The sequence below is a fragment of the Saccopteryx leptura genome, chromosome 2 (genome assembly GCF_036850995.1).
Source record: "Saccopteryx leptura isolate mSacLep1 chromosome 2, mSacLep1_pri_phased_curated, whole genome shotgun sequence".
NCBI classification, from domain to species: domain Eukaryota; kingdom Metazoa; phylum Chordata; class Mammalia; order Chiroptera; family Emballonuridae; genus Saccopteryx; species Saccopteryx leptura.
The window spans coordinates 300,567,520-300,593,994 of record NC_089504.1 but is presented as its reverse complement, the minus strand read 5'-3'; the positions used below and the strand labels follow the sequence as shown (position 1 = coordinate 300,593,994).

At 41.0% G+C, this 26,475-nt stretch overlaps 1 protein-coding gene across 4 annotated transcripts in view; it reads right to left on the bottom strand.

Moving 5' to 3' along the window:
• Nucleotides 1-237: 237 nt before the first annotated feature.
• PTPRZ1 (protein tyrosine phosphatase receptor type Z1) overlaps nt 238-26,475 on the bottom strand; it is a 187,240-nt gene continuing 161,002 nt past the window's right edge. For 2 of the 4 annotated variants that reach the window (XM_066362561.1, XM_066362564.1), the window contains exons 16-30: nt 24,897-24,917; nt 24,633-24,729; nt 21,884-21,966; nt 20,412-20,546; nt 19,621-19,755; nt 18,339-18,502; nt 15,857-15,992; nt 13,471-13,617; nt 11,816-11,909; nt 11,422-11,495; nt 10,183-10,311; nt 8,822-8,968; nt 3,957-4,099; nt 3,086-3,221; nt 238-1,080 (exon numbers count right to left, since the gene is read on the bottom strand). In XM_066362561.1, the coding sequence (XP_066218658.1) occupies nt 940-1,080; nt 3,086-3,221; nt 3,957-4,099; nt 8,822-8,968; nt 10,183-10,311; nt 11,422-11,495; nt 11,816-11,909; nt 13,471-13,617; nt 15,857-15,992; nt 18,339-18,502; nt 19,621-19,755; nt 20,412-20,546; nt 21,884-21,966; nt 24,633-24,729; nt 24,897-24,917 (1,782 nt within the window). In that variant the 3' untranslated portion in view covers nt 238-939. The remainder of the gene's footprint in view (nt 1,081-3,085; nt 3,222-3,956; nt 4,100-8,821; nt 8,969-10,182; nt 10,312-11,421; nt 11,496-11,815; nt 11,910-13,470; nt 13,618-15,856; nt 15,993-18,338; nt 18,503-19,620; nt 19,756-20,411; nt 20,547-21,883; nt 21,967-24,632; nt 24,730-24,896; nt 24,918-26,475) is intronic. The other 2 variants (XM_066362563.1, XM_066362565.1) reach the window with 1 other exon arrangement.

Genomic DNA, 26,475 nt, shown 5'->3' with positions numbered 1-26,475 from the left:
TGTCCCACCCCATCACCCTTTCTCATTTCTGTCATCCCAGTGGGACTCGTGACCACCAGTTACTGTCACTCACGCTGCAGCACAACACTCCACAGGCAAACAGTAGTCGCTGGTAATATTTATATTTATCTTTGCAATACCTTGGATAAACCATTTAAACAATATTGGGTAAGGTGTTATTTTTCATAAAAACATATTTCCCCCCCAAAACAAATGTATTTCTATTTTCCATAAAAGTTAGAATTACATGCTAAAACAGAGTTAATCACTGAGACAACATGAAACACCGTCAGGAGACTTATAAAGTAAGACCAGATAGTGAGCTATATAATTAAACTACACAATTACATAGAACTAGAAAACCGACTCAGTAGTAAAATATAAAAATCTACAATTATAAATATAAATTTGGTCCATGGAGACATTAGGGCAGTATTTACAGTCAGTATCAGATTATTCCCTACTTTAGGTGAATACTGCAGTTGTAAAATATCGAATAGCAGAGAGAACAGAGCATTTTATATACAGTCTACTGTATTAAAAGTTATATTTCCAGCCAACCTGATGATAGCTACAAATACAGCTAAAAAAATTGACACTAAAAAACAAACATGTTTTCTGTAGTTGGGAATTCCTAATATCTATAAATTGAAAATTTCTGTTAAATCAATACAAAAAAACACCATAATTTCAGTCTTAGAAATACTGCAAAATTCAATCATTTTAGTTTAAACACAATAAGTGAATTACAAGAAACTTTGCAAAAAAGGCACACATTGTTAATGAGATCAATTTGGCAGCGGAACCCTCTGTCATGAAAGTTACTGTCAGGTGATGGGGAAAGAGACGGGTAACAGAAAAACGAAACTGACTTTCTAGTCTAATTTTAGAAAGAGGAGAACAGTGCTCAGATATGGGTTTTCCCAGCCCCATTCTGTGTTAAACTAAAGACTCTAAGCTCTCGGCCATGTTCCCATCAGACAGTGCTGCGCCATTACTGTCCAGAGAGGTGGACGGGTTCTCTTCCTGCCTCGTGCTCACCAGGCTCAGGACCGCTTTGTAGAGAAACTGATACTGCTCCTAGGGAACAGAGAATGGGAGGTTATAAACAGGAAGCTCAGCGAAGACACACATTTGTAAACAGAAGGAATAGTTCTAGCTCTACTTTGACACTTCATGGGAGGGTGTTGGATGATGGGCTCAATCTATACACAATCTATATTAATGCCTCCTTCTGATAAATTTTAAAGTAGCTTTTTTAATTTGTCAACGTTCATTGTCTTAGAACATGGGTCCACATACATTTGCTTATGGAAAGCACTCTATTCTTTTATTCATTTCCTTCATGGAGATAAAAAGGTGAGGAGACAGGGTTCTGTTACTGATGGACCAACTTATGTGTAAGCCCTTTGGCACTAGGCACCTATAACCCACTCACAAGTCAGTTACTCATTCTCTTTTCTCCAGCTGCCAGGGAAACCCATTGATTTGTTTATTTACAGGGAGGTCTCACAAAAGACTGCATGTCAGCCGAGGGTCCCACGCGGGCCTTTCACAAGGTCCACTGTTTACCATTCTCCCCACTCTACCCGCCTGACCGCTCTTATCGTCCTGCTTTGAGCAAAGGTGAGCGAGCGTGTGCCCTGCTGTGGTCTCAGAGTAGAGGCACACAGAGAACAAAGTAGTTTTTCTCTTGCAGATGCTGATTTGGTTTGTGGGGCTTGGGGTTCGAAGGCAGGTGCACAGAGTGTGAGCTGGTTACTAATATCATAGTGGGGAATCATTAGGATCATATGTGAAATGGTGCCTCATTGAATGCATTCATGAAATGAGTCAATGGTCAACTTCTGGAAAGTGATTTCATACAGGACGAGCTTGATACAACTCAACTGAACTGAAGGAGACTTTTAATAGGGGCTCCTCTGAGGTTCAGGTTTGCTGGGGTTCCCTTGCCCTTTGGCCAATGGGTTTGGGCTGGAGCTGGAAAGATGGACCATTTACAAGTCCCTTCTACATGCCCCGACCATGGAACTGAGGCTGAGCTTAGATTGCTATATCCACAGAAGCTTCTCATTAGGCCATGTGCACTAAGCTCCCTGTGGGCTTTTCAGTCCGTATTTCTACAGTCACAAAAACTTCCAAATTACTTTCAGAGTCAAGACTAACTTCTCCAAATGAGCTACGTCTCTTTTTTGATTGTCCAAGTTTCTTTCTTTTGAAAAGTACCCTGCCCTTGCTGGTTGGCTCAGTAGTAGAATGGGCCCAGCATGTGGATGTCAGGGTTCGATTCCCGGTCAGGGCACACAGAGGAAGCGACAATCTGCTTTTCCACCCCTCTCCTCTCTTTCTCTCTCTCTCCCCACTCCAACAGCCGTTGCTCGATTGGCTTCAGCAAGCTGGCCCCAGGTGCTGAGGATGGCTCCATGACCTCTACCTCAGGTGCTAAAAAAAAAAAAATAGCTCAGTTGCCAAGCAACAGAGCAATGATCCTAGATGGGCAGAGCATCGCCTCACAGAAGGCTTGCTGAGTAGTTCCTGGTCAGGGCGCATGCCGGAGTCTGTCTCTCTGCCTCCGCTTCTCTCAATTAAAAAAAAGAAAAAGAAAAAAGAAAAGTACTCAAGAATTAGCCATTTGTTAATTTTAGAAATTAAATTTCACTTGAGAAAAAAACACTTTAAAAGTTAAGACTTTGAGGTCTGCTTTCTGACAGTTTTCTGAGCTAGGCAGAACTTGAACTCTGAAAAAAATAACTTTATTTTGTTGGAAAAGTCAGTGTAGTTGGTGCTTCTAGTGAGGGTATTTTTCAGAACTATAATAAATCTTTTAAAAAAAGGCACACATGCAATCTAAAATTTTTATCCATCAATTTTGTGGAAGATAAAATTTAAATTTTTCATTATTTATAGTTCCAGTTCTATGGACTGTGGACAGCAGAACTTGCAATTCTGCTTTAAAATACATGCTAACGCTGTCAGTTAATGTGATCTTTTTTTTTTTGATATATGCTAAAATGATTTTGGCGGCCTCTACGAAGTCAGTGGAATTCTAACGGTGAAAAGCTTGGCTCACTGCTTTATTACTTACGATGTCAGCAAAGACTCCTGGCCTCATCAAGTTGATCATCTTGGCTACCTGGTAAACATCCATGGAATTTTCCCTTTCTAGCTGGTGCATAAGGGTCGTCAGAGCACAGAAAGTTCCTGCTGTCACTCCTCCATGCCTTGAAGCAAAGGGAAGGGACAAAGACTCCATTTAGATGCACCAAACTTTCACATGTGGGACTCAGAGCATGCAGCCTGGACAACTTTGCGGGAAAAAAAAGACACTGAAATTTCTAATAAGTGGCTTTTCTTTATTGTGCACAGAACTATGGTTTATGGATTATTAAACACTCACCAATGTTCATAATATTAGTAATGGGATATTTCACAGAAGATTAAGATTTGCATACATTAGGAGCTGGGAATCAATCAGAATGATCTAAGGTTATAATATGTTATATAATATACATTACATATAATATGTATGTAACATATAATTCTTGCACATGTATTTTTTATTTGTTTATAACAGAAACCTGGCAAGATCTATTGGATAAAGATTCCTGTGTTTGGTAAATAGAAAATGTAGCAATTTTACTCCTATCTCAAGAAGTCAGTGGCTGAGAAATGCTTTGGTTAACACCTGTAAAAATTCACATGCTAAAAACAAACCATTGCACCAAGTGTTCGCAGCAAGTTCCTGTGATCCTGCATCCATCTCCTGCCTTCCACGGGAGTGCCGAGAACAGGGGGGAAACATTCTGTGCTCACCTTGGCTATAGAGGCAGATAATCCACCCTGACTGAATCACCACCACAATTGGCCCAAAGCATGAGGCGAGTATAAAGACAATGGAAATACATGCTTTTCCAGAGTACGCTACGCCACAAAATGATTCAAAGTGTGAAACTTACTCATCGTGAACAATCATGGGCCCATCCCTGCTGGCAGCTTCCTCTTTGATAATACTTAGCAGTTCAAAAGTTTTGCTGATGGGGCTATCTGGATTTGGCCACTTGGGACATTGAAAATGTCTCACTTCAAGTACATAATCATCCTATAAGAAGAAGGAAAAATCTCATTGGTTGCTGGGTAGAATCATTGAGGAAAATCAGGAATTGGAGGAAGCCGGTAACACCAAACAGCATGCATGAGTCAGCAGTAGTGTCAGCCCAGAGGGAAGTAATCACTCTGAGGATATGTTTGTCATGTATAGATGTGTCTCTTTTTTATTCTAACAATCAACCTTATTTGTGGGATTATCATGTCAATCAAACCGTGGAAGTATATACCAAAGATGTGTCTGTGCTGCTACATTAAAACTTCTAAAAAAATAATCTTCCGTGTTAAAATGCATTTTAAAAACAGCATAGACTTTTTCAAATTTCAACATTACCCAGTTCAACTAAGGGAAGAAGGAGACAGTGGGGAAGATGTTGGCAGGGAGGGTGGCGCTCTGGGTTCCACTCTGGCCCCTGTTCTGATTCTTGCTTAAGTGACCAGCCAGCCTCTGTGACTTTGAATTCTTTAAATCTCTGACTCCCCAAGCTTCTGAAGTGTACTCAATAAATTGCTACATTTAAAAACAAGCAGCAGAACCTATATTTTATATGGTAGTGCCAAAGTTCAAATTAGCCAAGATATTACTAAAGACGAAAAACAATATAGGAGATTACCACATTAGATATCAAGAATTCTGATATCCTATAAGAATTAGCAAGAGACCAATTGAATAAATAGAGATTCCAGAAACAAGCTCATATGTATATGATAGCATTTTGATTTATGACCAAACTGGTATTGCTGATCGATACAGGATGCTGAGACAATACTTATCCACACGGAAAATAAAGAAAGTGAACTCTTGCCTCACAACACATGATACAAAATGTCATTCCAAGGAGAGCTATAAAACATGCAGAATAAAAAGTAAAAAGAAAAACTTTCAAAGTAAAAAGGGAATTTTTAAGCGAGAGGAGAAAAGATAGAGAAATAGACTTCAACATGCACCCCAACTAGGATCCACCTGGCAACCCCTATCTAGGGCCAATGCTTGTATCAACCAAGCTATTTTTAGTGCCTGAGGCCAACATTTGGACCAACCAAACTATCCTTGCTAAGGCTGGAACCAATCAAGCCACTGGCTGCAAGAAGGGAAGAAAGAGAAAAGGGGGAGAAGGAGGGGAAGAGAAGAACATGGTTGCTTCTCATGTGTGCCCTGATTGAGAATTGAACCTGGGATATCTGCATGCTAGATGATTTTCCATCCACTGAGCCAGCCAGTCAGGGCAAAAGGGATTTTTTAGACACCAGATGATTTCCTTATAAAACTAGGAAAGGATAAGCTTAATAAATTCACATAGATTACACATTAGAACTTTTCTTCACCAAAAAAAATCACACACAAAAAGTCAAGCCCTGACCAGTTAGCTCAGTGGATAGAACATCGGCCCAGTGTGGATGTCCCAGGTTCGATTCCTGGTAAAGGCACACATGAGAAGTGACCATCTGCTTCTCTTCTCCTCCCTCTCTCCCTTTTCTCTCCTTTTCTCCTGCAGGCAGTGCCCTCAGAGAGGGTTGCTGGGTGGATCCCGGCCAGGGTACATGCGGGAGTCTGTCTCTCTATCTCCCCTCCTGTCACTTAAAAAAGTAAAAATAAATAAATAAAAATAAGTCTCTCAGACACAGAAGTTAAGTGTTTATAAAAAAAAGTCAAATAACAGACAGGAAAGAAGGTATTTTTAACATGTATAGCTGACAAAGGATTGGTACCCAGAGCATAAAGAGACCTCTAATAAATTAGTAAGAAAATGGTCAATAACAGTAGAAAAATGGTCAGAAATCATGAATAGAAATGTCACAAAAGATGATGTAAAGTTATCCAACTTCACCTGCAACCAAAGAAATGCAAATGATAACCACCATGAGATGCCATACCATTCCCCTCACAAAACTGGTGAGGACGCAGAGATTCCATATCACTTATACACTTCTGTGGGCACGGGGACTGGAAGAGCCACTTGGAAAAATAGTTGGCATTTCTTAATAAAGTCACAGAAAGTTGAAGATGCTCATGCCAATGACCCAGCAGGGGAATTGCAAGGCATACCAAACAGAAAATATTGCATGTGTTGAAAAATATTCATAGCTGTATTATTTACAATAACAGAACAAGAAACAAAACAAAACAAACAGCACAAACAAGTAATAACCAAATGTAGATTGGAAGAAGTCTATCTATCTATTATCTATCTATCTATCTATCTATCTATCTATCTATCTATCTATCTATCTATCTATATTTTGTGACAGAGACAGAGACAAGGACAGATAAGGACAGATAGACAGGAAGGGAGAGAGATGAGAAGCATCAGTTCTCCGTTGCAGCACCTTACTTGTTCATTGATTGATTTCTCATTATGTGCCTTGACCAGGGACTACAGCAGAGCAAGTGACCCCTTGCTTAAGCCATTGACCTTGATCTCAAGCCAGGGACCTTGGGCTTCAAGCCAGCAACTTTTGGCCTCAAGCCAGCGACCACGGTGTCATGTCTATGATCCCATACTCAAACCAGCAACCCTGAGCTGACGCTGGTGAGCTTGTGCTCAAGTTGATGACCTCGGGGTTTCAAACCTGGGTCCTCTGCATCCCAGTCCGACGCTCTATCTACTGCGCCACCGCCTGGTTAGGTGGAAGAAGTATGTTTATAAACTGGAATGCTAACCAGCAGAATTAAATGAATTGGAACTATACTCAATTACATGGATAAATCTCAGCAGTATCATAATGAAGAAAACTGAAAAACCTCTTCAAAAATACACAAAATGTAACTTAAATGAAGTTCGAAATGATTTTAAACTAAGAGCAGGGTGTTGAGGAATATAAGCACAAAAAAATAAAATTATGAAGCAAATCAATTTTGATGTAGTCTCATTTGTATATTTTTTATTTTGCCCCCCCATTGAAATTAAATAAATAAAGTACATCAAGAGAGGGATGAGCACTGATTCAGGAAGTAGCTGTTTCAGGGGTGGGGAGGATAGAGTGGGGTGGGGTGGGGGCTCAGCAGGGGCTTCACCAGTAAAGGCGGAGTTCTCTTCCTTGAATATATTGACAGTATCATTTTAATACCCTGTATATATTTTATGAACATTCTTTTTAATCTAGCCAATATTGACTCATCACATAAGCTCATATAACAGATCAGTAAGTAAAAGCCCCCGGCTCTTGGTTTCAGTAGGTTTTGCCACACCCCGGGCACTGAAACAAATCCTGGTCTCTCTACTACAGACCTTCACTCCTCGACCACCCTCAAATGCTGTGGGATTTTTTTGGAGGAGGGGAAAGTGCTTATAAATGTCTGAAGTTAAGAAAGCGCCTACTTCCGTCTTTCCATCATCTATCCCCATTATTTTAGAAACACTGCCAGTCCCTCTGTTAGACTCCTGGGTGAGCAAGGTGTTCACAGTAGCTGATCTGTGTAGTGGAGACACACCAAAGTGGGATCAATCACGAATGCTGCTTTTCGGCGTGTACCTGGAGTAAAATGGGCTGACTGCCCAAGGCCACGCTAGATCCTAGACATGACCAATAATTAGAATAATGGGTATGAAAAGACAATGGGTATCTCATGATTATTACTCTCATAATTAACTTTTTATGGGAGAAGGCATGGGAGACTACGGATCTGAAGGGGTGATTCTGAAGTGTTGAGAGAATAGTTACAGATGGCAATCAGCATGGAATGTTAAGAGTTCTTAGAGACCTTAGCCTTCTTCTGGTATCTGCCCCTCATTTTACAAATAAGAAATATAAGCCCATCTCCCAAGGCCATGCTGCCCATCAGCAGAACTGGAACCAACATGTTCCTTTATTTGTGTGTGTGCTTTAATCAAGTAGGATGCTATTGCAATGTTTATACCATTAATTTACTTGTATTATCAAATATATATATTTTTGTATTTTTCTGAAGCTGGAAATGGGGAGGCAGTCAGACAGACTCCTGCATGCGCCCGACCAGGATCCACCGGCATGCCCACCAGGGGGCGATGCTCTGCCCATCTGGGGCGTCGCTTTGTCGCGACCAGAGCCATTCTAGTGCCTGAGGCAGAGGCCATGGAGCCATCCCCAGCGCCCGGGCCATCTTTGCTCCAATGGAGCCTTGGCTGCGGGAGGGGAAGAGAGAGACAAAGAGGAAGGAGAGGGGGAGGGGTGGAGAAGCAGATGGGCGCTTCTCCTGTGTGCCCTGGCCGGGGATCGAACCCGGGATTCCTGCACGCCAGGCCGATGCTCTACCACTGAGCCAACCGGCCAGGGAAAATATATATGTTTTGGTCACTCAAATATTTTGGAGAATGCTGAATCTTCTTTTCTTAAATTGAATTTATTGTAGTGAAATTGGTTAATAGGATCATGTAGGTTTCAAGTACACATCCCTATGATACTTGATCTGTATATTGTGCTGTGTGCCTACCACCCAAAGTCAAACCACCTTCCGTCGCCATGTTTGGGCAGCTAGGAATAAAGATGAAACACTGCCATTTGCGACAACGTGGATGAACCTTGAGAGGTTCACTTATGCTAAGTGAAATAAGTCGGGAAAAGCTAAGAACCATATGATTCCACTCATATGTGGGATATAAAACCGAAACGTATAGATACAGACAACAGTATGGTGGTGAGCAGGGGGAAGCAGGTGGAGGGCAGTAAAGGGTGAGGAGCATAGATCACGAAACATGTGCTTAAGGTGAAAAGTTTGTGATTTAAATTATATCCGTACCTGTGTAGCTTCTAAGATGAAATCTTGAATTAAAAGTTTTTCCTCATTAGACAGACATTTGTGCTCTTCAGCCATAAGAGTGACTTTAAAGCTCTCACAATTTATAGGCTCATCTCTGTTTGGCCAATAAACAAATTCATCTTCTGCCTGGAGGATTGAAAACCAAAGAAAATGCTAGCTTTTGATACAATATCTAATTAAGCAGGCTGTGAATGAAGTTAACTGGTTGCCATAGAAGATTCAACTCAAATTTTTCTTTGCATTGCAAAATGTAGTCTTAAAATTTTGTGTCTTAAACCAGACTGATCTGCAGCATAAAACTTAAGAACCTAAACTATTGCTTTGTTGTTTTGCTTTCTCAGTTTGTCAATAACAAAGACTGGTTGTTGCTTCCGTGAATGACTACTAAGTAGAGAAAAAGTCAAGTGATTTTAAGAGCTCAGTGATTTGTAGGATCATTTGGAATGATCAGCACAACTGATGAAGCACAACTTCATGGACAAAAAATAAATCTCTAGGTATACATGCAAAGTCAAATGAAATATTAATTTGATTTTATTTTGTGGGTTTTCCAAATACATATAGAAAATGAGAATAGGGTATCTATGATTTTCTGATACTAAAAAAATCCTTCCAATACTAAGAGTTCACTTTATTCCAAATTGATCTTCTTCTTCTTCTTCTTTTTTTTGTGAGAGGAGGGGAGATAGCGAGGCAGACTCCCACATGCACCCAGACCAGGATCCACCTGGTAAGCCAATCTGGGGCCAATGCTCAAGTACTGAACTATTTTTAGTGCCTGAGGCTGACGCACTCCATGGAGCTATCCTCAGTGCCTGGGTCCACTCTTGAACCAATCAAGCCACTGGAAGGAAGAGAAAAGGGAGAGAAGTGGGGAGAGAGAGAGGGTAGAAGCAAATGGTCACTTCTCCTGTGTGCCCTGATGAGGAATAAAACTTGGGACATCCATATACTGGGCCAACATTCTATCCACTGAACCACCAGTCAGGGCCCCAAATTGGTCTTCTATGTATCTCCTTAAACTGAGGAATCTCCAAGTATTATTGAAAAAATATAAACATGGACTGACTTTATTCATGATTGTAATTATAACTTTCTTAGCAGCATCACAAAATATTTAAATTTAAATTAATTTTAACCTACTCTTATTTAAAATTGTCAATTAACAATTTCAGACATGGTTGTATGACCAAACCAGACCCAATAGTAGTCAAGGTGCAACTCTAATGACATTAGTTTATTAGTTGAAAACATTATTTTTTTGTACACTGGAATTCTGGGTGTTGTGACGAGGTATTCCCCCCACAAGGAAGGTACTAAGAGTGACCTGAGGGACTTACCATGTTTTGGCCATCAGGCAGCATGACCACCAGCTGAGCATTGTGGTCCCATATCATCCTCCAGAAATCCTTGATGGTGTGGAGAAGGGGATGCTGGGTGATGACAAACTCATTGCTCTGATAATAACCCTACAAAATCCAAGAGAAGACCACTAGAACCCTGATCTAGGACTTTAAACATTCAGAAAACATTTATAAGTTTATGACAGCCGTTTAATTTTCAGATAATGTTTACCTATAATACTGTGATTACACTAGTTAATATCTTATTTTTTAAAATTTTTTATTAAATGAGAGGTAGGGAGGCAGAGAGACAGGCTTCTGCATGTGCCCCAACTGGGATACACCTGGTAAACCCCTACAGGCAATGCTCTGCCCATCTGGAGCCACTGCTCTGTTGCTCAGCAACTGAGCTATTTTAACACCTGAGGTGAGGCCATGGTGGCATTCTCAGCACCTGGGGTCAACTTGTTTGAACTATTCAAGCCATGGCTGCATGAGGTGAAGTGAGAGTAGAGAGAAAGAGAGAGAGAGAAGAAGGAGGAGGGGAGGGGTGGAGAAGCAGATGGGCACTTCTCCTGTGTGCCCTGACTGAGAATCAAACCCGGGACTTCCACATATGGGGCCAAAGCTCTAACACTGAGCCAACCAACCAGGGCCTCTAGTCGATGTTTAAGGGGCACTTCCTGTATTCCAGGTACGGCACTAAGCATTTTTCTTCCCCTTTTGTCGGTGACTCCTCCCAGCAGTTCTTTGGGATAGAAAATGTGATTCACACTTTACAGATGATTCAACAGAGGCTTAAGAAGTTAAGTACTGTGCTCACATTTACACAGTATCAGCTCTAGGAGCACACTTACCAAGATGACTCGTGGACCGTGTCTCCTACTCTAGATAGGGTGGAAATCTAGAGGAGAGTTTATATTTTTCACTCCCTACAATGTGGCAGGGCACCACATTGCACACCTCTAATAACAGGGCACGTTTGGTGTTCAGGTACCCTCTCTTTGACAGCTGAGTGTATGCTTTGTGTCTATTTATCAGCCCTGCACGGTCTTTGGTTCCTGCATCTACTTATTTGCAGGTTTGTCCAGTTCCAGCACACATGGAAGTGTCAGGAATGTTGTCTCCTATTGCTCCTGTGGTGGTGTCACAGCTGCTGCCTCGGGCGGCTCATTCAGTTGGGGTCCTGGTAACACAAACAGGCAGGCCGTCTCCCCAGTGACTCCTCGGACTTACCATGATGTAGGAGGCATTGATGTAGTCTGTGCCTTCCCCGCTCAGGGACGAAATACCAACCCTCGATCTCTCCACTGCAACACAGAACATGCGTGGTAAGCAACCATGCTCACAGCGCTGCCCCTCCCACCCCCCATGCCCAAATTGCAACAGAGCTGCATGTCTCAGGTCGAGTTTTCTTTGACATTTAAGCTAATTTTACTATGCATTTTGCAGTTTTAGATGAGGCTTCAGTGTTTGAGAGTGCTTTTTAAAAGTTAAATTATCCTGCATAATTAGAAAAACATGAGTGTATTGCTTTTGTCCTAAAATGTATAAATATTGTCAAATTACTTACAAGCCTTCTGCTCTAAAAGAAAAAAAAAATTTTTTTTCAAGATTTAACATAACCTACCAGGAATAATGGAAGAAGTTCTATTCTTCTCCCTGTTGCATTGCTTTAGGGCTGTGGAATAGTCACTCTGCTGTATATTTGATTGACTCAGGAGCTGAGAAGAGGTCAAGAAAAAATACAGATTATTTCCTTTAAGTTACACACATACACACACACACAGACACACATACACACACACACTCACACTCCCACACACACATAGCCCAACCAAGGTCACGTACTGACTATAGATATATCTGACTTGTTTTCCAAAAATTCCTTGCACTTTCAGAACCTCCCTGGCACATTTATGTTTTACAACAGTAAAGTTGGAAGAAGCAGAGACATTGTTCTCTAGTCTGACTTTCAGCATTGGGAGGACCGTCCTCAGGGCATCCTCTCTAGGTGTGCACTCTTCACTTCTTATCTCTCACAGCTGGGAGGAGATAAGCAGCGTGTGTGTGTGTGTGTATGCGCGCGCGCGCACGTGCGTGCACGCGTGTGTGCACTTACATACAGGAGAGGGCAAAAACAGCATTCCCTTTGTTCGTATATGAACAAAGACCGCAGAATTAACTCAAAAGGAGGACAACATGACACAGTAAACCTACTTCTGCACCCCTGTATATAGAAATAGTTGGATTTTACTGATTCTTTTAGAACTCCATCACATGAATAATGTACTTGCTATTTACCTATTTTCCAATGACTGAGAGCTCAGGTTATTTCTAATGTTTTGCTATGTCAGATTTTGTAGCAATGAATATCCGTTCTGTATTTCTGAATGTGCACATGTGTGAAGTTTCTATAGAGAATTAAGAGTAATCAGTGTTTAAGTTCTGATATTCTGATAAGATGAAAAATGAGGAGAAGAGAAACAACTGAAACCTCAATGTTTGCTAACTAACTCTCCTGGGTTTTTCCCGGCCCTTCCGAATTCTCCCTAGATATTCCTCCTTCAGACATTGGCCCTTTTCCTCTAGGATTCCCAGGAGGTAAGAGTTTAGTACAGGAATAACATGGTCAAAACAACCAGCTCCCTTCCTCTAGAAGCCTGGCCCCTGCAGCTGCCCCCACCCGGCTGCAGGCTTGGTCACAGCTGCTTTCTGAAGTTTTTGCTGGCTGATTTCTAGAAGTCGAAGAGCTGGGTTGCAGGAGGAATAATATTACACAAAACACGCTCTCCTCTCCAGTTCATGCCTCGTGACAGATGAGTGGCAGAAAAGAGGTTGGAGAAGCTATTGTTGTGGTGTGGCCTATTCTAGCTCCGGGGCTTAGAGTGAGGCAGATTTCCTCCCAGCGAGCAGCCTGAGCAGCCCCACCACAGCACTTGCGCTGAGTGGTCTGGTTCTTTCAAAGTACAAAGAGCACTTGAGCGGTCTGTGTTATGAGTTTTGTCTGTTCATTCTGTCAGGCTCCCTGTCCTCCTTTCCCAGACCACGTCTGCATTTATAAAAGTTAGTCTAGGGTTTCAGAGAACTTTTCTTTTTGCCACTCAAAATTAAGGTTCTCCTTGAGATGCACCACGTGGCTCCGTGGCCTCTTGTGTACAACAATACCAGCCACGGTGCCAACAGGGCTCTCCACTCACCCGCACGGCCTTGTCGACTCAAATGGGAAGATGCAGGCACATTCAATGCTGTGGGGGTACCCACGAGGCTTCCAAGAGGACTCACCTTGAATTGTTTCTCGAGCTTCGTTTTGCCTGTTGGTCCAGGAATGAGGAGCGTGTTGACATAGGCGTGAATGTGACTCTCTCGCACCTCTGTCTCCTTACTAAGTATGGCCTCAACCAGCGCGTCGTGAATGAAGACATACTGTTCCTGGCAAAACAATGACAATAAGGAATGTTACCTCAGATTTTTTTTTATTTGTATCTAGGTATAAAAGCAGTACTTTCCATTGACAGACCAAAGAGTTTTACAAAAGGCAGAAAGAAACCCACTAAGACTACTTTTCAGGCCTGGCAGGATGTCAGGCGGAGGAGAAGACAGGAAGCAATGCAGACAGGACACAGCTCTTCAGCTCTTGTCATCCCTCCCTTACCTCTCTACTTCTTCTTTTTCTTTTTCTTTTTTTTAGAGCAAAAGAGAGACAGAGAGGGACAGAGAGATAGAAAAGAAAAGAGATGAAAAGCATAAATTCTTTGTTGTGGCACCTCAGTTGTTCACTGATTGCTTTCTCATATGTGCCTTGACCGGGGGGCTCCAGCCGAGCCAGTGGCCCCTTCTGCAAGCCAGCACCTTGAGCTCAAGCTACCGACCATGTGGTCATGTCTATGATCCCATGCCTAAGCTGGTGAGCCTGCGCTCAAGATGGCAACCTCGGGTTTCAAACCTGGGTCCTCAGCGTCCCCGGTTGGTGCTCTATCCATTGTGCCACCACCTGGTCAGAGACCTCTTAACTTCTTGTGGAGTAACATTTACAAAAAGGAGGCAGGAAGATGTTGGGCAGCAGAGCAATGCCTTCTTTGCTCGTCCTTCAACCTGATGCCCACTTCCACCGTTTGCACGAGGACTTCTATAATGTCTACAGTTCTGATGGGTCTTTCCCTCTGTCCATATCAATTCTCCTTTAGCCAGTCTTATAAAATTTAGCATAGTTGTCTATGCAGTTCTTTACCCTTTGAGTAGTAAAACGCTCATGTACATCCTCACTCAAAGGGTTAAAATACTCACTACTCAGAGGGCTAATAGTTACCTTGTCTTTTATGTGTAGAACTCGCCTCTGGTCTATGTGACAAGAATGCCCTTGTCTTCATGGAATGAATAAACTTTGGTTTGGTTTTAAAACTAATTATATGTTTCTGGCTGCTTTCAAGCCACCAGCCATAATTTTCTATTTCCATTCTTTTATATGTAGATAGAGTGAAAACAAATACAGATATGCAGACTCTGTCCAGTGTCATAGATAGGCAAAGGATATGGGCCTGAAAAAGGACAGAATGTGGGCATAACTCTTACTTTTTCAATATGAAGATGAATCCATTCATTTGCTATGTGCAAGAAAAACTTGAGGATTTTGCTAGCGAAAATAGGTGCTAATTGATTCATTTACGGATTTTCTGCAATTTTCTCTGTCACCAGTGTTATTTTAAATATATTCCCTGATTGGTCACAAAATAGGCAAAGTTTAGCTGTCCCATGACTTATATGCAATTAAGTATTATGTGTTGAATTTTGCCCCCCACAAAAAGGTATATTGAAGCCCTAATCCCTCAGAACCTCAGAATGTGACCTTCTTTGTAAATAGAGTCATGACAGATCTAATTAGTTAGAATGATGTAGTGACTAGAGTTCTTTTAAAAGGAAGATTTGAACACAGGCTCAGAGGGAAGACAGCCATTTGAAGACAGAGGCAGAATTATGCTGTCACGTCCAAGGCAGGCAGGGAGGTACTGGGAGCTCGAGGAGACTAAATAAAATATCCTTCCTTAGAAATCTCAGCGGCAGCAGGGCACTGCCAACACCTTGATTTTGAACTTCTTTTGGCTCTGGCTGGTTTGCTCAGTGGTAGAGCATCAGCCTGGTGTGTGAATGTCTTTGGTTCGATTCCCAGTCAAGGCACACAGAAGAAGCATTCATCTGCTTCTCCACTTTTCTCCCTCTCCCTCTCGCTTCTCTCTCTATATATCCCTCTCCTGCATCCAGGCTCAATTGGAGTGAGTTGGCTCCAGGCACTGAGAATGGCTCCATGGCCTCTGCCTCAGGCACTAGGAAAAGCTTGGATGCTGAGCAACGGAGCAACGCCCAAAATGAGCAGAGAATCCCCCCCCCCCCAAGTGGGCTTGCTGAGTGGATCCCAGTCAGGTTGTATGCAGGAGTCTGTCTCTGCCTCCTCTTCTCTCACTTAATAAAAGAAAAAATAAAAAAAGAAGCTCTTTCTTCCAGAACTATGACATAGTACAAACCCATGGTTTTAAACCACCCGGTTTGTTATACTTTATTGTGGCAGCCCTGCCAGACTAATTCACTTGATAATACAAACTCTAGTCTACCCAGCTTTAGCATTTTAGTGATGTTTTCAACCCTTAGATAAATAAAATTGTCCCTTTTATCATACCTCAGTTTGTACCAAATAATTTCGCTGTGAACGAATGTGCTTTAAGAAGCCAAACACATTGACCGTGCCTTCATGCTGAATTTGTTGCAGCATACTGTCTAGGACAATATATGTGCCTGTTCTCCCAACTCCGGCACTGAAGAGAACACAAATAAAAAACTCTGTCAATGTCAAGAACAGAATAAATTGGAAGATAGGTCCCTACTAGCTGTCTTGTAAATTAAAATAATTTCCTTCCTCAAGCAAATCAGTCACATAATAAATAATTAGCCATTCAAAACTGTAAGCAGTTTAGTTCATCATAGTGCTCAAAGAACAGAAAGTTTCTTTCTTGATCTCTTTGCTACCTGTCAAATTGCAGAACAATCTATTTCTGTTGGGAGACTTGATTTTCAATAATTATATTTCTTATTTGTTTTATATCCTACAATAAAAATATTGTGTATCAAAGCATAGCAAATAGACATGTAATCTGAGAAAAAAAAAATCAAAGCACCAGCTTCACCAAACTGAAAAGAAGAGGTCTCTGGGTCTGTATTGTCGGGTAGACATGTTTGTAAAGGTTTCCGCGTTAATGGGAAAAAGAATTTGATAAGGCTTGCCGCTGAAAATGTCATTTCAGTGAGACCGTGAAGAATGAAGCGTAACTTCAGTCATTTCTAAAGGGCCATTATCTATCGACTTATTCAAAGAGTCTAGAGAAGGGGTTCTTTTCAGACGCATCAACAAGTAGAAGGTGCTAGAGTGGAAAGTTTTCACCTGCACGGCACAATACCCTGGTCCTTCTCTGTTTTCTCAGAAACAATTCCTGACCTTCAGAGCTATTTTTCTTACATCTTCCTGTTTCTCTCAGCTTATATTCGGTAACATTATAAAAAACTCAAGATAGGGCTCTTAAAATTTCTCTGACGATAACTCCTGCGATAGTTAATTAGAATATGTCAGATAAGCTGCATATTGATGAAAAGTATTTGCTTCTATAGAAACACAGGCACTGCTTTGACAAAAACACTGTACATAGAAATGAATTTGATTTTTGTGGTCATACATTTTTTTGAATCAAAGCTCAGTAAAGGTTAACTGATTTTTTTTCTTTAACAAAAAAATATCACCTGAAATCTCTAGCATAATTTAATTTCCTCTTCCTCTGTTATACCATTATTTCTTATCATCAAACCAGTCTTTTTTTTTTTTTGTATTTTTCCGAAGTTGGAAACGGGGAGGCAGTCAGACAGACTCCCGCATGTGCCCCACCGGGATCCACCCAGCACGCCCACCAGGGGGTGATGCTCTGCCCCTCTGGGGCGTCGCTCTGTTGCAACCAGAGCCATTCTAGCGCCTGAGGCAGAGGCCACAGAGCCATCCTCAGCGCCTGGGCTAACTCTGCTCCAATGGAGCCCTGGCTGCGGGAGGGGAAGAGAGAGACAGAGAGGAAGGAGAGGGGGAGGGGTGGAGAAGCAGATGGGCGCTTCTCCTGTGTGCCCTGGCTGGGAATCCAAACTGGGACTCCTGCATGCCAGGCTGACACTCTACCACTGAGCTAACCAGCCAGGGCATCATCAAACCAGTCTTGGGAATAAAAATACTTGCAGCAACGATGAGTTGATAATGCATTCAATAGGATATATTAGAAAGAACTCAGGAAAATGAGAAAGGGTTTTAGATTTCAAACTGTTTTAAAACAACTTAAAAGTATTTTGTGTTTTATCAAATTCCTCACACTTGCCCTGGCTGGTTGGCTCAGTGGTAGAGCATTGGCCTAGAGTGTGGATGCGCTGGTCAGGGCACACAGGAGAAGTGACCATCTACTGCTCCCTCCTCCTCCTTTCCTTTGTCTCTATCACACCCCTTAGTCCCCACAGCCATGACTTGATTGGTTTGAGCAAGTTGGCCCCTGGCACTGAGGATGGTCCTGTGGAGCTTCTGCCTCAGGTGCTAAAAATAGCTCGGTTGTGGGCAGAGCATTGGCCTCAGATGGGGTTGCCAGGTGAATCTCGGTCAGGGGTGTGTGTGGGAGTCTGTCTTTCTGTCTTTACTCCTTTCACTTAAAAAAAAAGAAAAAGAAGTAAAATTCCTCATGCTCTATGTTCTTCATTGTCTCTGATATAAACTTGGCATAATAACTCCATAATAGCATATCACATCCTAGGAACAGAGGTTGGTTCTCAAGCATTTTTATATTGCTGTTATACTGTAGTGAATGTTTAATGACAAAACATTGTTCTGCTTGCCTCACATAGTGAATAAGTTGACACCCAATTCAACAATCAAATAGGATAATAAACACCATAAAAATACCCAGTGCTTTGAAATATTCAGCAATCACATTCTAGGTCTGGCATACCCTGTTCCTACTAATCAACAATTATGAAAACAATTTCATTCCCCGTCATTGTCCTTGTGGCAAAACCTTGGTGCCGTTGATTCTCGTGTAATCAGCATAAACGATTCTGTGGGTAAGAGAGTCATCTCAGTGACCTACCTGCAGTGGACAACAACAGGCCCCACGGCATGGCGCTTGGCATGGGACGCCTTCCTCACGAAGGTCAGCACTGGCAGGGCATACTCGGGCACACCCATGTCCGGCCACTGCGTGTAGTGGTACTGCGTGATCACACGCCCACTGGGTCGCCCTTTCTGGGAGCCCTGGAGCAGACCAGACAGCTGGTGTCAGGAACACACATAAACACATGGGCTCTTCAACAGCAACTCAGGAGTCACAGCCTGATATGGAGAGTCTATGCCAGGGGTAGTCAATCTTTTTATACCTACTGCCCACTTTTGTATCTCTGTTAGTAGTAAAATTTTCTAACTGCCCTCTGGTTCCACAGTAATGGTGATTTATAAAGTAGGGGCATAACTTTATAAAATTTATAAAGCAGACTTACAGCAAGTTAAAGCATATAATAATAATTACTTACCAAGTACTTTATGTCGGATTTTTGCTAAGTTCGGCAGAATAAATCTTTATAAAACAACTTACTATAGTTAAATCTATCTTTTTATTTATACTTTGGTTGCTCCACTACCACCCACCATGAAAGCTGGAACGCCCACTAGTGGGCGGTAGGGACCAGGCTGACTACCACTGGTCCACACTGACATCATTTGTGATGGTCGGTTTTACATGTTGGCCTGGCCAGGCCGTACTGGCTTATGGTTTGGTCAAACGCCAATCATACCAAACACGGCAGTCAAGGTACTTCTTAGATGGGATGGACATTTCAATTCTAGACTTTGAGTAAAGCAGATTATGCTCCAAATATGGGTGTCCCTCATGCCATTAGTTGAAGGTCTTAAGAGCAGACTGAGGTTTCCAGAAGAAGAAGGAATTCTTCTCATGACCATGACACTGCCTGAATGTCCAGCCTGTGTCACTTAGGGAATATCAGTCTCTCTCAGTATTTCTCTCTCTCTCTCTCTTTCTCTCTCCATGATTAATACATTACCTTTATGTTTTCCTCCCCTTCTCTTACTTCAAGCTGCACTACATTTAGTTGGATGTGCAGTTATCAAAGGCACAGGAATTTTTGTTCATGCATGCAGCACACCACTGCTACCATTGGCAGCATGACCAATCTAGGTCCAAAGCCACGGCTGGCACTCAAGACTTGGAAGAAACCTTTGGGATTGAGTTGTGGTGATAAGAACCCTTAATGCCTTTAATTATACATTTTTACCCTACCTTGGTTATATCCCCCACTCACTTAAAAAAGGACCAGAGGAGTCACTCAGTTGTTAATGTCCATGATTTGTTGACTTACCTTTTTAATTTTTGTGTTTCTTAGAGTGAAAGTTCTCACAGTATAATAAGCAAGCATTTGAACACTCTTCTGAGTGACCAGAAAGTTCCCATACTCTTCACTACCGTCGGCAGGCCAGTACTGGTCACATTTTCTCTGCAAAAAGGGAAAATAGAGATGCTATTTCCATACCCAAATGCATTACGTAAGAGTAGCCCCTGAAACTTGTAAAGGTCTGAGACTGTGGGAGGAATGGACTATCTCACTCTTCGAAATACTTCCTTCCTTTCTAAGGGAGTGCAGATTGGCTGCTGAGGATACCACGGGCACAATCACAGAAGTGAAAGGGCCACGACATGATTTGGTCCAAAATTCTTATTCCAGATGAGGAAACTGCCGACACGATACAGCTAGCTCTGGAAGCAGATCTTCTGAATTAAAATCAATCTCACTCTACAGTGCTTCTCTATGGGCCCCATTTACTTTTTCTCACAATATAAAGGGTGCATTTAAATAGCAGATAACTTCATTGACAGTGAAACCTTTGGATCTAGTATGTTAACAGTTCTCTTTCAGCTGTCACACTCACTAGAAAGGAATCCTGAAGAGCTCTCATTACTTCTGTGGTTTCTTAATGCTGACTCTATTATAGCAGTGTAAAGCACCTCTATGTGTTATTTCATGGATGTCATAATAGGATACCCACACGTGTCCATGGCCCTACTACCCTGAACACGCCCGATCTTGTCTGATCTTGGAAGCTAAGCAGGGTTGGGCCTGGTTAGTACTTGGATGGGAGAATACCCACATACCCTTCCCTTCTCCACGAGGTTTGTGATCATGACGATGACTTCCACATTGTGCTCCCATATCATTCTCCAGAAGTCTTCAGCTGTGGATTTCAGTGGGCCCTGGGCAGCAATGTAAGCTTTTGGTCTGGTGTAACCCTGAAGGAACAAATAACAAGCATTTCTCACTGATTCGCCTGCCATTTTTAACCATCTAAGCCTTAAGTTTTCTAAGTCAGTGAATTTTTTTATAAAGAAATACCCACATAAAATACACTTGCAAAGCTAGAGAAACTTAATAGAACTAACAAATATGGCAACTCTCTTCTATATGTTTTTGTAGAAAAAAGGTGCTCACATCTTTGCACCTTTAGCCCAAGTACATTTAATCTAAGTCTAAATAATATGGGTAATATCTGGTCCTTAATTGTGCTGTTTTGAAACATGTTTCAAGCAGCATTGGGACTCAATTGTCTACAACAGTTAGAAAATCTCTGGTGGTGTCTCCTGAACCTCTCCTTGGGGGCACTGAGCAACATCACTGAGCGTCTACTGCTGGCCAAGATGCTTTACAGACATTGACCCTATTCTGTAAGCTATTTGCAAACTGGAAGCAACATCTAATTTGGAGATGAGGAAACCAAAGTCAGAGGAGTTAAATGGCTTTCCAAACTCCCGCAGCTAGCAAGTGGGAGAGCTGGGGTTCAAAACAAGTCCTGACTCCCAAGCCCATACGCGATATGACATACATACCGCCTTCTCTGGCAGCAGGAAGTAGTGGCCAGAACAGGCCCACTGGACATTTGTATTTGGTGCTCACCTCTTTGAGTTCAGTGTCCCACACAGAATAAAACTGAAAGCAGCTAGACTGAGAAGTCACTGTCAGGAAAATAATTGAGTTCCTGTGATATTCACCTGACCACAGTGAGAAATAGGAAAGTAGAAGTAGTCGGCAGCCCCTGGAAAGCTCTAATAAGTTCTACAAAGCTGTGTATCCCAAGGGATGCCCAAGATTAGGAAGGTTGATAACTGGTTTAGTGGTAAGCACTTTTAGCCAGTGCCACCTTGGAAATTCTTTGTTCAGAATGTATTGATCATTGCTATCTACACAGTATTGTGTCAAGGGCTCTGGGACATTCAAAACAAGCACTGGTCTTGCCCTTTATATTGAAGGGGTAATAAACCTTCCTAAATGTATCTACTCTCTCCATCCATCCATCCATCCATCCATCCATCCATCCATCCATCATCTGTTCATTCTACCTTGAATATTCCCAGTCTGAATCCCTTTCTCATCTAGAAGATAAACCAAATACATAAGCTTGGCTGATATCCAATCTAAAATCCTTTAGTCATGGGATCTCTCCTCACTGATCTGTATTACATACTATCTATCACATAACATGTATTATGTACTAGTGTGTGTTTGGCACAGTAGTATAATAAATTATCAACCTAGTATAATTTCCATAACGTTTTAGTTAAATCATGCTTACATCAACATAATTGGCATTGATGTAATCAGTCAGTTTGCCATCTTTTTCAGCAAGCTGTGCAAGCTTAACCCTACTATGGTCATCTGTAATAAAAAAAGAAAAGAAAATATTTCATTATAGCACAGATTACAGCATAAAGCTCTTATATATCGACATAATAATGTATCAGGTACAATTAAAATCAATTGAAATATAATTTACTTTAGTAGGCCTTTTGGGGATGCAGAGATGACAAAGATAAAGATAAAAAGAACAAAAGCTTCTGCTTTGAGAATTTTCCTAACATAGAAGGTGAGGATGGACATGTACACAAAAAGGAATATCAGGTGTCAAAAAGAGAGGTGAAAAGTAAGTGGGAGACCATGAAGGAAGAACCTGTGTCGGTTTGGGATAATAAACATTTTTGTAGAGACTGAAACCTGAACTTGGCATCTAGATGCGTGTCTAAACGTGGGCCCTGGGGCTGGGAACGGCAGCGAGCCAATGAAGGGAGAGAAGAGGGACGGCTCTGAAGAAACTGAGGAAGGGTGGCAGTCTCTGTGCTCTGAGGTGAGGCTGATGCAGAAAGGGAAGCAGAGAAGGAAGCAGAAGGGACCAAGGATGTTTCCACGAATGGGCACAGCAAACAGCTCTTTCAAGGGAAGAACCTCAAAGTGAAACTACTGCAGAAGGAGAGAGAAGGAATTTTGCCCAACAATAGATGTGGATCCTGCCCTGTCAATAGTGGAGTGAAAACTATGGTGACTTACATGCCTGTGTACGGTGGTAATTAAGCTGAAATGAGGCGTTCGGGATAGACTTCAGTTCTACAGAGAAACTATATTTATTTGGAGGAACCACAGAAAAAGAAAGGAAAGTGGAAGGAAATTTAGTAGTTTCACTGGGCAGACTCTGTTCTATTTAAGGATGAATAAGTGAGTGGATCCCGAGCCAGGACAGTTACAGAGATAAGTGGGATATCAATGCTTCTGTGATAACAGTGGCTCACAAGGGGGCAGGGAATAGACACAGAAATGATGTGTGACAAAGGAGAAGGGTGTGGGGCCAGGCTGACTGCAGTTTAGTTCTAATACATTCTGACAGACATTCCTGGGTAAATTTTCTGGGTTGTTGTACTTCATCTTTAAAATAGGACTGTGATTACATATCTTGCCAGGTTGTTTTAAGGATTAAACAAAATAATGTTTTCACCGTGCAAGGCACATAAGGTGTCCAACAATGTTAATCTCCATCCTGTTCTTAGTGACCTGGTGGTTTTTCCCATTGAGCTTGTGGTGGGAGTAGTTTAACAGCAACTTCATCAAGCAGCAGTTGAGTTTTTTTTTTAATTTTTTATTTTTATTTTTTCATTTTAGAGAGGAGAGAGAGAGAGAGAGAGAGAGAGAGAGAGAGAGAGAGAAGAGAGACAGAGAGAGAGAAGGGGGGGGAAGAGCTGGAAGTATCAACTCCCGTATGTGCCTTGACCAGGCAAGCCCAGGGTTTTGAATTGGCAACCTCAGCATTTCCAGGTTGTCGCTTTATCCACTGCGTCACCACAGGTCAGGCTAGCAGCTGAGTTTTTATGTGCACTCATTATAGCTGCTGCAGTTACAAAAGACAAACATGAAGTGGAACCTTTTACTAAAAAAGAAATACTGGTGTAAGTCCTGTGGAAAAAAAGTGGCGTTTGTGCAAAATGTTTAAAAGAATGTGATGATAAAAAGGAGAAGAATAGCTTCAATGGCTTCTGGAAACTAGAATGGAACTATAATTTAAGTAACCCTGCTGGTAATAGCATGGTCATATAAATCTAAGGAAGCACATGGAATAGATAAGAAAGAATATGTGTAGACATTTCAGGAAGGGGAATTAAGATGGACTGCAAGAGATGGAGGGGAGAGAAGACAAAAGAAAATAAGAGGTAAGAGAAGGAAATAAGAGGCAATGTGTGCAACGTTGAATCATTGTGTTGCACACCTGGGACTAACATAATGTTGCGTGTGCCAGTTATACTCTAGTTAAAAAGATGGAAGAGCCTGAACAGGTGGTAGTGCAGTGGATAGAGTGTCGATGTTGAGGACCCATGTTTGAAACCCCGAGATCACTGGCTTGAGCGCAGGCTCATCTGGCTCAGGGTCGCTAGCTTGAGTGTGAGATCATAGACATGACCCCATGGTCTCTGGCTTGAGTCCAAAGGTTGCAGGCTTAGGTCCAAGGTCAATGGCTTGAGCAGAGGGTCACTTGCTCTGCTGTAGCCCCCCCCCAGTCAAGGCACATATGAGAAAGCAATCAATGACCAAGTAAGGTGTCACAACAAAGAGTTGATGCTTCTCATCTCTCTCCCTCCCTGCCTGTCTGTCCCTATCTGTCCCCCTCTCTGTGTCTCTCTGTTTGTCTCTGTCACACACACAAAAAGAAATAAAGTCCAAAGTAAAGATCACTTGATTAATAAATTCACATTAGAGTAAGTGGACCTCAACTGCAAATAAGACTAGTATATAATAATGACAGAAATCATAAAATCAGATTTATGGTCCATTGGCCCTGAAGAAAGAACTGGATTAAAGTTTGAGTTTGTTTTATTTATGAGAAACAGATGTGATTAACTGCAGAATGTATTTAAATTGGAGTGATATAATGTGACGCATTATCTAACACAAGTCTTATTCTCTGAAACAAAGGTCCTGAAACAGCTACAATAAGGACAATGTTTAAAGCCATGGCAATGGCAATGTTAACCAAGTCAGAGCTGAGTTAAGGACATACTTACAGGCGACGATATTTATGTACCGGTTCTTGTGCTTATTGTCTGGGTGATTGGAGCTGTCTGCTGTAATGCCTAGATCAACAGTACAGCTCTGCACTTCCTGGAAAGAAATTGTACATATGACATTTTAACACGTATCCTTTCAAACAAAGTGCCTTAAAATGTAATGAAGACAAAACAAACAAAATAGTCTAGCCAAACAAAAATGTTTTTACATGTTACAACTATTTCTTGGCTAAAAGAAAATGCAGTGAAATAATGCCTTACCTGGTAAAACTCTTTCAGTGTCTAATGAGGGAATGAATGCCAAAAAAGTAAAGAAATCAAATTCCACAGCACACGACAAATGAGAAAAAAAAGCGTTCATATTAGGTTTACAATGGAAAACTATGATCATGCAATAAATACATTTGTCAAATATTAACAAAACAACGCTTCAAACAATTGCATGCAAATCAAAATTTTTAACTATATGGAACTTTAAGATTATGTAAAATAAAAAATTAACATTTAAAAAACAGATTGTGGTACAATCATATGATGACTTTAAAAAATGCAGATGAGAAAAACCATATATTCAATGACACCTTTTGTCATGATTCGTCAGATTTGCTAATATCCAAATATAATGTTAATTGATCACTGTAGCACCATTTGAAACTCTGAATTAGTTATATATATTTTTGTTTATTTTGAGTAATTTTAAAAAATAAACTGCTTCCTGTTTGGTGGTTTGTAACAGATTTAGGGCTATCAAAATATTAAAAATCTCTGAAAACACTTTTATCATGTATTCTAGATCATTTGAAACAAAACTTAGTGTTACTTTCTATATGTTTAACTAGTAGATCTCTTTTTAATTTAAAATTTAGTGGGTATAGAAAAATTACTTATGGCAATTATCTTTCAAAATGAACTAAAATCCTTTTCAGAGTTATTTTCTAAGTATATTAGTTTAGAATTCATAATTATTTAATAGTAAGATAACACAAAAACCTTATAATTTTTGAGAAAGTATATGACCCAAATATGAATTGATTCATCAACAAATGACCCAATCTCTCTCCAAATAAGCTTTTTAAGGCCTCTTCTGCAGGAAATCTTTCTGATTTTATGTTTAGAAACAATTTAATATATGCATCACTTAAAAGACATATTAATTATGTCTTATTAGTTATTAAGCTAATTATTAAGTTAGTGAAAAGTGTTCTTAATTCAGAATGTGAGTTAAAAGCAATGGAGGTAAGAAAACACTTTTTGAGTTTATTTTATTAATTTTATTATTACAAATATCAAAATGATTTTATAGTTGTGAAAGCTATAAATCTGCTTTTGTGGCATATGCTATTAGTTACTTTATTGTAAATTGTCTATTTCTTTCTTATGGTTTTTAACACCTGGAAAATTAGATCTGCCCTTGACACATTTCCCTCCTTCAATCACAGTTTTGTTTGATGTGGGCTTGACAGTGTCTATGAGTTAACATCACATCACCCAGTAACCTCTACGAAGGTAAGAAAAATTCATATGATGCTTTAAAAGTGTAATTCATTATACTATTCCAATTAACTTAGTCATTATCTCACCTGGCTTTCTTAATCAATGTAGCTATGACTTAGGTTTCTTTTAAGATTAGATGAATTGGCTATTTTTAATTTAGTAAAACTTTATCATGTTTCATTTTTATTTCTTTTGATTTCTTCAAGCTTTCTAATGGATGGCATTTTCCTTTCCTAAATATACTTTGGTTGACTTGATTCTTGGGGAGCAGTTGCTGAGCGCAAGGGAAAGAATGGTACACCTTCTGACCAGGATCAGACCTCAAAGTGCTTCAAAGAAGGAGGTC